The sequence below is a fragment of the Taudactylus pleione genome, unplaced genomic scaffold (genome assembly GCF_031769625.1).
Source record: "Taudactylus pleione unplaced genomic scaffold, aTauple2 ptg000946l, whole genome shotgun sequence".
In the NCBI taxonomy this organism is placed as follows: Eukaryota; Metazoa; Chordata; class Amphibia; order Anura; family Myobatrachidae; genus Taudactylus; species Taudactylus pleione.
Genome location: NW_028285347.1, coordinates 3,100,494 through 3,112,198, shown reverse-complemented (window position 1 = coordinate 3,112,198; position 11,705 = coordinate 3,100,494). Strand labels below are relative to the sequence as shown.

Here is an 11,705-nt window from a genome sequence, read left to right as displayed (position 1 = left end):
CCCCAGTTCACATTATGCCACACAGAAACCCCAGTTCACATACGTCACAGTGCCCCCACACTGGTGATGTAGCTATGTTTAGGGGGCCCTGTTGTTAAACCGGATCTGACCATAGAGGTGGTGATGGATAATTCACTTATTTTCATTTAAAATGTATTGGATGCCTTTAAAAGAAAAAAATTAAAATAACAAAAACTGTATTACCTACTGTAGCTATAACTACTAGAGGACATGTTGCACCATATGTGTAATTGTGCCATCATGTATAACACAGGTGCAGGTACAATGCTAGCAACAGCACACCAGCAGGGGTCAGTATAGAAGTATTACATAGAGAGAGGCAGGGTCTCCTGATCATGTGACTCAGTGCCTGGATTCATCACGTGATACCACCGATCACTAGTCACGTGACAAGCGCAGACGCCAGGTGTAAGTTATTGTATTTATGCCAGCGAGTTCTAGCCCGGCACAGGCAGACTGTAACCGCCATTGATACATGTACCAATGCGTGTGGTTGCTTGACCTTAGGTTGGCATAATACGCACCCTCCGTCAGCGATACGGAAAGGCGCCTGTATATCTCTATGGCAACGGGGGTCTCGGCTGCTGCTACGCGCATGCGCAGTCGTTGAGACGTGTGTCCGGACGCTGTCTGCCTTCTGCGCATGCTCAGTGACCTAGGCATTGCAATGTCTGCACTTTGTAGCAGCATTTAGCATTTACCCTGTGTGCAAAGGAGCAGCAGCAGTGCTGACAATGAGTGAGGGCTGTGCTGAGATACCGGGGGAAGTGCAGGTATGGGCATTGTGTGTATATTATATAGCTGCTTTGTAAATTGCTCTTCTGTAAGCAGCAGGATAGCACTGCAACAATTGATTGCAAAATCATATTTGTTAAAACAGTGGTACTCCTACAAATGGGGGATACCCATGTGCAGAAGTTATTTCACAAGAAAGCCACTTAATGCTGACCAATATACAGTGCCCCCAGTATTAGTGCCTTTTACACATACAACACGCAGACACACACAGACAAACTTACCTTCAGGTGCTTAAACACAGTATACTGACACATGGCAGGAAGGGAATAGCTGATCACAGTGGTAAATACCACAGATGATTTAATTGGTTGGGTATGGGATGCCAGCTGTTAGAATGCCGACACTATCAGGTAAGTTCCCTTACCCCTACCCTAACCTCCCTCACCCTAAACTTAACCCTCTCCCCTTAGTGCCTAACCTTAACCCCCGATACCTTCTGGGATTTTGGAGCCGGGATCCCGACTGCTGTCGGGATTACAGCGCCGGCATTTAGACTGTCGACAATCCCTTCTGCCGGGATGCTGACAACATTCCAATTTAATGTCTCCACAAAACGAGTTGACTTGTCATACTGTATACAATGGGGTTTCTGAAAGTTTTTGTATCATGTCCTCCTTTATGGTAAATCATTACCAACTACCCACACCCACGAAAAACAAAACTGCGTATTGCTGTGCCCTATGTACCGTCAAATGTATTAAAGTGAATGTATGTTTAAAAATATGGCACCTCTTAATCTTAATGAAACTCATCTGTCATTGTAGTTGAGCGCCAGGCACTGCCACAAACTAGTTGACAAGGCCGCCCCTCTGCTGCAACTCTCTAATAGTCTTTCCTTTGCCCACACATGGCCAACTCTGTTAATGATGTCCTTAAACAGTGGCACAAGCTTGTTGCGTGGAGCTGGGGATTTGGTTAGTAGCACCAGCTGTCCTACTTTCAAGAGATCTGAATGTTCCCTAGAATAACAGGTGGGCGGAGTCCCACTTTCAAGTTGTTCCATTTAATTGACAAGTACCAAATATACCAGTCTGGAAGGCATCAGTATATTTTAGCAATTGCGATCCGTGATTGCATTAGTGTAAATCTCGGAATCGGGCTCTAAGCAATTGGGATAGATTTCAGTGGAATATGATAATATGTACTAAGCAACTCTGCAATGGTATTCTTATTAACCTGTTTGGACAGTCATAGAAAAGCAAGGCAGCCCTCTCCTGTACATTACAAATCCAGTGTTCCTCCTTTTTCCTTTCGTTCCACATTAATATTTGCCATGGGTTATTAGAATTGAATCTATATTTGCTAAAAGATTACTTTTCTTTTTGGCATAGGATCTCTATTTGCTATAGACACCCTTTTAAATAAATTCTGCTTTTACACATCAGATGTGGGCACCTTAAGAAACGTTCCTTGCATGTTTAACTGTGCCTCACTATTTAGGTTTTCGAAAATGAAGTTGTGATACAATCTGAAGGTGGTTCAATGGAGCAGACCCTGCTTACAGAGCAGCTAGTAGAATCCTCCAAAATGAAGACCAATCACAGTGGCATGAGTGAGAGGATATTACATCTCACCCTGGAGATCATCTACCTGCTGACTGGAGAGGTGAGGAGGCTCTGGGAACGTCACACACTGCTTTAGCAGATGTTGAAACATGTGTTTAATCAACCTTAACGGTGACACTGAAACCTTCCCTGGCCACGTAGCAAAGTGACTGACTAGTGTATATAAAGTCTCTTCTTATTGACTGAACTCATCACATGGCAAAAGACACAATAAATGGCTAGGAGCAGTGCCGGCTCCAGCATTCTTTTTGTAGGAGGACTGCACTGCCGTGTACGCATGCGTGATCTCACACGAATGGGCATCAGCTGCAGCCCCTAGAAGCCTAGTAAGACTGCTGTGACGTGCTCTCTGATAAACGTTCTGGCCTGGGAAAGAAAACATTTCCCCCTGGGACAGCCAGTCTGGTGTGTAATTAGCAGGAAGTGTTTCCAATTGGAAGCCATTGTTAGTCCTTCAACCCCTCACAGCTAATACTGACATAGGGGCCGGAGCCCACTGGGAATGTTGGTGGATTTTACTGTGGCTGCAGTCCCTAGGCAAAATCCGCCACTGGTTAGGAATCTTAGTGGGAGTGTGAAGGTGATTTTAGTTGTGGAAGAAGTGTATTAGGTTTTGATTGAAGGTCTCTGCTTCACCCATCTGTTTGGAGGCCGCTGACATCATTTGAGATATTGCAATGTCACCAACAAGATATGTCTGTGTGTGGCCAGCTCAATACTATATATGCCTTTAGATACCTAAAGTAATTTAAGTACACTAGACGTTCTATTCTTATTACTCTGCAGGGATGGGAGAGTAATCACAATTTTATTAGTATAGTAAGATTAAATTTTTTTCAATTATTCAGGATTATGTGCCACTGAAGACATCAAGTGAACAGGACACAATCTGTAGCAGATCCTGTGAAACTGATGGAATTAGCAGGACCCAGAGCCCCAACATGGTGCCTCCACCTCACTCACTGCTACATGAGAGAGACAATGACCAGAAGATCCTGGAACTCACCAACAAGATCATTCAGCTGCTGACTGGAGAGGTGACTGCTGGGAATGGGACATAATATAGTAACACTAGGGGATGTGTCTGGGTGATGACTGGAGAGGTGACTGCTGGGAATGGGACATTATACAGTAACACCAGGGGATGTGTCTGGGTGGTGACTGGAGAGGTGACTGCTGGGAATGGGACATTATACAGTAACACCAGGGGCTGTGTCTGGGTGGTGACTGCTGGGAATGGGACATTATACAGTAACACCAGGGGATGTGTCTGGGTGATGACTGGAGAGGTGACTGCTGGGAATGGGACATTATACAGTAACACCAGGGGATGTGTCTGGGTGATGACTGGAGAGGTGACTGCTGGGAATGGGACATTATACAGTAACACCAGGGGATGTGTCTGGGTGATGACTGGAGAGGGGACTGCTGGGAATGGGACATTATACAGCCATGGATTAAGAGAATAATGTTTTGAAGTTTGTATAGTTGTCTCTGTGGAAAACATTTGTCTGTGTTTCACTGTTTGTTGATGTAGGAGTGGAGACCTCCAGAGAGTTGCCAGGGTCGTGGTGAAGATGGTCATTTGGAAGGAACTTTGGGTAAGCGATATTGTCAGGTATTGTTGTGTCAGTGCCATTCAGGTCACGTCAACCTTCCTTCAGCCGGATGATCTCCTTGAAATGTCATGATGTGTTGCCAGGGGTGTGATACAAAAGGTCGACAATAAAAAGGTCGTCAAGATCAAAAGGTCGACATGGAAATAGTCAACACAGAAATGGTCAAAACTTTTTTTGTTTTTCTAACCCTAATCTTTACCTTTAACCCTCCCCTTGATGCCTAACCCTAACTGTTGGCGTAAGTGCTTAACCCTAACCATCCATCCTAGTGCCTAACCCTAACCGTCCATCCTAGTGCCTAACCCTAACTGTCCATCCTAGTGCCTAACCCTAACCGTCCATCCTAGTCCCTAACTCCGGTAAGTATCTAACCCTTAAAAAACGACCTATTGTGCCTGTCGAACTTTGTTCACATCGACATTTTCCCATGTCCACCCTTTGGTGTTGACCACATTAGTGTCAACATTTTCATTGTCGACCTTTTGCATGGAACCCATTGTCAGGATCTTGACTTTCAGGTGCAGAATCATTGGCTTTTCACCTCTTAATCTAACATCTGTCTCATTCTCTTTAAATGAGGTTAACCCAGGGCTTCGCTTTGTTAAATCCAAGCTGTTATATCTTGTGTTGTATTAACAACAACTGCTCTGCACCCTTCCATCCAATCATTCATACTCTTGGCTGCAAATCCAGCTTGTCCCCTCGTTTGTCTGCACTCACTTTCCATATTGGCTGTCTACAGGGAAGAGGGCAAACCCTAAACATTACCCTGTTCTGTGCGCCTAGGACTCTCTCTTGTGCATTCTGGTGTCCCCTCGCATTAGCTAGTAAGACCGGTCCTGTGCATGACCTCTGTATCTCCCCCTGGCATACAAACCCTTAAAATAGGGGGAGCTTAGGCCCCATCTTTTCCTTCCTTGGACTGCTTCCTTCCGCTTAAAAATTTCCTAACTAAAGATTAAAAGATGATTTAACATTGTAAGCAGCCTCAGTGTACAGCCTTACTTTTTACCTCACCGTTATTGCTTGAAGGCTAAAGTGTGGCATTGTTAAAAGTACTTTGGTAATTAGTATATTATGGGCAGCATCGTTTTAGATGTGAGAGTGAGCACTGAGGCAGCGACACTATAGTTCCACTTGCCTCCCAACTGTCCTGTTTCGACAGGGCTGTCCTGTGATTCAAAGATTTGTACCAAATTGCAGTGGGTTGGTGTTCCCCTCCCGGCCACAGCGCACACAGATTCCACCACTGCTTGCAGCAGTAAGATGTTTTATGTAGGCAGGGAGGTCGCCTAGTGGAATGTACCGTGACCTTTGACTTGTGATGTCCTACATTGGCACTTTTAGGGTTATATTTACTAAAGAGTTGTTGCCCATAGCAACCAATCAGATTCTAGATATTATATTCTAGAAACTGCTATATTAATGATAAGTAGAATCTGATTGGTTGCTCTGGGCAACATCTCCACTTCTTAAAACCTGCACTTTAGTAAATATACCCCTAATAGTTGCAGATGGGATCCATACCCATTAACGGTAGTCGTTTTACATTGCGACCATACAGCAAAGTGCTGGCATTTGTTTTTCGGTTTAATTGTAAATCTCCACTAGTCCAGTTGTGTTTTTTATTTCCCAACAGCCTGTTCTATGGACGGAAGTGCAAGACATAACATGCCTGAATGCCTCCATTCTTCCAGGAAAGATTTAGCGGTCACTGAAGTAGAAAAATATTGTATAGGACGCACATTAGAAAATAAATGCCTGGGAACGGCCTATGTACCAGACTGCAAGACTACATCAACGAAATGTACGCAAACAGAAAACGCATTAACTGAGATTACAGAGGAGCCCAAACAATCTGTAGATGGAGGAACGTGCTACACAAAATGTATACCAACGGAATACACCTCTACTTATATTTTAGTGTGTAACCCAGGAAATGGTGACAACAGGGCGAAGGTCAATGCAAGTGGTACAATTCATGGCAAAAAGTCAAATCAGCCTGGACAACGGACACGTGCCATAGGGAGGGTGTATAAATGTTCTGTATGCTCCAAGTCTTTTACTAGCACCTCAGATTTTAGTAAACATCAGGAGGAGCACAGCGAGACAGAGGCGGCTTGCCGTGACTGCGGGAAGCAATTCTCCTGTAAATCCCACCTGGTGAGGCATCAAAAGATTCACACGGGCGAAAAATTGTTCCTGTGTTCTGAGTGTGGGAAGTGTTTTATCCTGAAGTCGGCTCTTCTGCGGCATCAAATGATCCACACTGGAGAGAAACCCTTTGTATGCACTGCCTGCGGGAAATGTTTTAACCAGCGTTCCCATTTTGTGAGGCACCAGTTCAGTCACATCGGAAAGAAGCCATTTTCTTGTTCGGAGTGCGGGAAGTGTTTTATTCAGAAATCCGATCTCGCGAAGCATCAGAGGGCCCATAAGGTGAAAAACCTGTCTTGTTCTGTATGTGGGAAACATTTCTGCTCAAAAATGTTCCTCAGCAAACACCAGAGGAGTCACGCCGAAATGAGCAGGTCCATGTGTCCTCAGTGTGGGAAGTGGTTTTCCCAGAAATCGGCGCTTGTCGTTCACCAGAGGATTCACACGGGAGAGAAACCGTTCTCCTGCTCGGACTGTGGGAAAGTCTTCAACCGGAAGTCCCTTCTTGTTAGACACCAGAGGATACACACAGGGGAAAAGCCATTCTCTTGCTCTGACTGCGGGAAAAGTTTCACCCGCACCACAAATCTAATCATACACCAGAGGACTCACACCGGGGAGAAACCCTTCTCGTGCCCCAAGTGTCAGAAATGTTTCAATAGTAATGCAACTCTTATTAAACATCAGAGGATTCATGGAAATGAACAAGTTGTGTGATTCAAATGAAGGAAATTATTTGGGAGTAAGAACCCATATTAAAGATAGGAATGTTTGTTTTGGGTTTTTTTTGGTTTTTATTTTTTCCTTTTTTATAAGGAAAGTTCTTTCTGAAAAGCATTTTCTTCAACCGATCTCCCTAACGTTTTTCAATCTAGATTATGTGTATAGAGTAGGTTTGAACTTGTTGAACCGTCTCCGTAGGTTGGCCACTTGGGGCCAACCTACTAGAGCTGGGGTGGACATTAAGCGTCCCTAAAGCTGCTGCGGGACTACACATCCCAGCATGTCATGCCACAGTTTTGCTATCAGAGCATGCTAAAACTGACACAGGTCATGCTGAAAAGTGTAGTTCATCATTACCTGGGGGGCCTCTTATTGCCCACCCCCGAACTAAAGTCTTGAGTTAAGCAGTACAGCTTCACACATTCACACTTCCTCTGGTATTGGGAATACAAAATATATAATTGAGAAATTAACGTAATTTTTTTTTTTTTGTGGGCAAATAAAGTTTACCTATACCATGTGAGGTAAAACCGCAAATGCCAGTGAGCTCTGTACTTTAACAATATTTCAAGGCCGCCTCAGACTCAACACTTCTGGTTATGGCATGAGGAGAAAAAAAAACATGCATATAGTTTTCTAAAAATAAAAAATAAAGTACCCCTAATAAAAGCAATCATCAATATTTAACTTGTTTTCCTAAGATGGCCACTCCCCTTAGCCTGAGAAAAATGGTAGCCAGTTCTATTGACCAACATAAAATGGTTGCTGGTGGAGGGTGTGAATTTAATAATTGTAGGTTGTGATTACCGCTCCCAAAAATGAATGTAATAACTTGGTTTTGTTATGACTGGTACCATCTGGCTACTCATGCTGCTATACGGTTTGGTTACCAGTATCTGTAAGTGTTCTAGTTGTAACACAAGTCTGCTTAAGAAAAAAAGATCTTCCAAAAAAGTCTTCACTTCCCAAGGCGCAATGAGGATAATGATTTGTACGGTCACATTTTAGCTTGCTTAGTTCTGGATGCAACGCTCATCGCAAAAGGTCTTATGAAAATGCATTAGTACATAACTGGAAAGTATACTGTAACAATTGTGGGATTAATATATTTTTGTAAATAAGTTTATTGTGCTATGAAAGCAATAAAAGTTATACTTTTCCACATACGTTATGTGTATTATATATTGTTTTCTGAATCAAATCCTCCACCATGTTTGGTAAATTGGAAGGCACTGACCATTCTAGCATTGGGCACACGGTGTGTGTATATATATATATATATATATATATGTGTATATATATATACACCAATGTCACTGTGTGCCCTGTGCACAGTCTGCTATGTAGCCTATCCTATTCAAGTGAACACAGGTACAAAGCACCTCTCCCACCCCCACCGCTTACCTGCCACACCTATCTCTTGCATTAATGATATCAATACATTTTGTTTTTTATTATTGCTTAACTTGATGGATCAAGATAAAACAAAGTACAGGTTATTTCTAGGAGTTTCCACCACAAAAAGTGATGAGTTTTCATAAAAATCGGTTCAGTCGTCTTTTTTTTGCCAACTAGGAACAAACAGACCGACTCAACATTCTTATAGTATTAGTATAGATAAACATATACACACACAAACAAACAAACCGCTCAATCAATGGTAGAGTGGTTGATGTCTTCCAATAGGTCAGCAATATTTGCCACAAATAGAAATATGCAGATAGCGGTACTTGGACAAAAAAAAAGACAGACGAGCTACAAGTTAGATGACCAATATTTCATTGTCCTTATGACACTTTCTTCAGGGTGCTTTACGTAAATCACCCTGATGAAAGTGTCATAAAGGACAATGAAATGTTGGTCATCTGACTTGTGGCTCTTGTCTGTTTTTTTTTTTTTTGTCGAAGTATCACAGTCTTCATGTTTTTTGCTATCTAGAGAAACAGGACATTGGTTAGGATGGTGCTTTGGAAGGGGGAGGATAAGGTCTGTTTGGCTGACAAGTTTATAAATTCTGACAGATTTTTGGATTATAGTACTTTTATTTATTCTGGTCTTGTAATGTTGGACATACTTTAGCAGGAATATTTATATTCAACCAAATAGTCAAACCCAAGGCTGCCACAGATAACCAGTCACCAATAGTACAAAACTATTGTAAAGGTTGTTTCATAACAATTTAACACCAAAATGGTGGATAAAAAAAATATTTATTATAAAATTATAATTCAGACTTGTTTTGAAGTTTATATCCATGGTGATGATACCTGAGTTTCCTTGAAGGATAAAAAGAAAAATCTTTTTACAGAAATATTTCAGTGTGCAGCAATTAATTTGGCAACCTTTTGCTATCCGTGTGTAATCTAAAAACTAGTGGAGCTCAGTGTGTCTATTCTATATAGCTATCATAATAATAATTATGGAACCGATTAATAAACATAGTACACCGACACGGACATGTGACGAGCCGCGCTGCCGTGTGACTGAATGGGGAAGCGCTGATTTGCTTAGTTCACCATTTGCAAGCCATTTGGTTGTCGACATTTTGACAATGTCGACCTTTGTCAGTTGGCCTTTTGGTGTTGATATTTTGATTGTCTGTCTAAATTTTGCCTTTTGCCTGTCTAATATACCCAACATACCCGTTTGCAGATCAATACAAGATCTTCAAGTTAATTAAAGCAGCACTTTTCAAAGATTAAAATACTTATAATTAGCAACAGTTAAAGGTAAATTTGATAGACTGTAACTGAAACATAATTCAGGAATTGATTCTACTAATAGTTTAATAATATAAATAGAGATTATAGTGGTATGGAACTGAGCGATAGGATAAAAGATAAAATGATTTATTTTTTAATATTATAATAATGTAATTATAATGGAGTAAGGATTAATCTCATGTATTGTGAGATAAGGTGACCAATAATTAGCAAGGTTCAATTGAACTAAGAATTCTAAATGTAACAAGAGCAAGTTTAATTTATGACAATGTTATTGAATACTGTTACAATGTGGGCTATGACTATTCTGAAGCTATGTGCTCTAGTTGTTGAGGGAACAATAAGATAAATTTAAAGGTTAGTGAGATTAAATTACAAGACTAGTAAATAAGGTGATGATAAGTTGTGAATATTTTTGTGGAAGATGAAATGTTAATAATTGGCACTGGCGATAATTGTACTAGTGGGCTGTGAAATATGGGACGGGTTAAACAAAAAAAAAAAAAAGATATCAACCGTGCTCATTAATGCATATGTTTTATGAGAGATGATGTAGAGGAGTGTTGTGGATGAAAATTAGAGTATGTGGAAACACAACATAATTAAGTTTAGTAAAATAACTAAGTATATGTTAATCTTCTAAATAAAAAAATAAAAAATTGACTGGGTACGGCCGGAAAGGAATTACTCAAGTTTAGTAAACAATGCCTCACATCGGTGGGAAATTACTATGATGAATAAATATTAGGAATTGTAGCTGATGAATTTGATAGAATGTAGGAGCAAAATGTATATTAAATTGTAATAAATGCACTATATTGATTAAATAATGCATGCAGTTTGGTGTAGTCTGAACGCCCACTTGCTTTCCCCCTTTTAATAATTCCTCCATGAAGTCTCCTTCCCAAATGCCTAGATTTAGCTTTTCCAAACCAAGGGGCCTATTTATCTTTCCCTGCTATGTACTAAATGTTAAATGCAGGAGATGTCACATAAATCTTCTCCAAAAGGCTAATTAGCACTGCAAACCACAGTTCCCATTATTATTAGAGATATGCGGGTTCGGTTTTATTTGGTTCTTACCGCCAAATTATCCCAAGTTCGGATTAGTTGTGATTTCTCTTATTGGCTATCCAAACACGTGACAGCCGGATAGCCAATATGATGCTGTTTTTGAGATCCGAACATATCCGAGTTAAACTGAACCGCACATCTCTAATTATTATCAATGGGAACCAGGGCCGACAACAAAAATAATGGGGCCCAGTACACAAATTTTTTTAGGGCCCCATCCCTGGGTCTCTGGCAGGTACAGGCCAGTCGCTTGAGAGCCTGCCTTACCTATATGTGGGTTCTCTGCAATGGGGAACTTTCTGAAGAAATTGTTTCTCCCTGACCACATGGTGACTTTAGTCGGTATTCACTATTAGTGTAGGAGATCACATGGTGCAGAAGAAGCCTGTCTGCGTAGGAATATAACCAATGTCATCAGCATATAGCAGAGGTTCGACCACATAATAAATAGTAACAGAAGTATTGGTACAGGGCAAAATGTGAACTTCACCTGATGAAACAATTTTATATAATTAAACTGCATTTGCTAATTTGGTACTATTTGTATCAGTAATGTTTCTTTAGAATGAAGATTACTGTCTCCAAACATTTTCCTTCTAATCCTGCCATTTGTGGATAATCCCCAGCCACTTCACACCAGTTCTCTTTAGCCTCTCCCCCCTAGCGTCTCTCTAGATCACTTGTCTCTCCAGCCTCATTCCCCTATGTCTCTCCAGGTCCCTTTTATCTCTTCATCCCCAGACCTCTTCTGTGTTTCTAGCCCAGTGTTTTTCCAACCTTAATGTGTCCCTTCAGCCCCTAGTGTCTCTCCATACCTAGCCCCTTCTGTCCCTCCAGCCAGCTCTGTGTTCCTTCAGCCAGCCCCCACGGTGTCTCTCCAGCCAGCCCCCCCACTTACCCCACAGCTCCTCTGCGTTCTAGCGGTGTGGCGTTGCATAACGTTCATGACGTCACGTGCTGCGCTGTAATAAAACAGATATGGTAAGAACTTACCTTTGTTATCTCTGTTTCTACAAGGTCCATAG

At 41.6% G+C, this 11,705-nt stretch overlaps 1 protein-coding gene across 2 annotated transcripts; it reads left to right on the top strand.

Moving 5' to 3' along the window:
* The first annotated feature begins 362 nt into the window (after positions 1 to 362).
* On the top strand, positions 363 to 8,018 carry LOC148473274 (uncharacterized). 2 transcript variants are annotated; one of them, XM_088459888.1, is made up of 5 exons: positions 363 to 429; positions 2,260 to 2,424; positions 3,233 to 3,421; positions 3,922 to 3,985; positions 5,643 to 8,018. In XM_088459888.1, exons 2-5 carry the CDS (start codon positions 2,302 to 2,304, stop codon positions 6,875 to 6,877), a joined length of 1,611 nt encoding a protein of 536 aa, XP_088316014.1. In that variant the 5' UTR covers positions 363 to 429; positions 2,260 to 2,301; the 3' UTR covers positions 6,878 to 8,018. The 2 variants fall into 2 exon arrangements, with proteins under 2 accessions (XP_088316014.1, XP_088316013.1); XM_088459887.1 differs by lacking the exon at positions 363 to 429 and adding an exon at positions 515 to 794.
* The last annotated feature ends 3,687 nt before the right edge of the window (positions 8,019 to 11,705 follow it).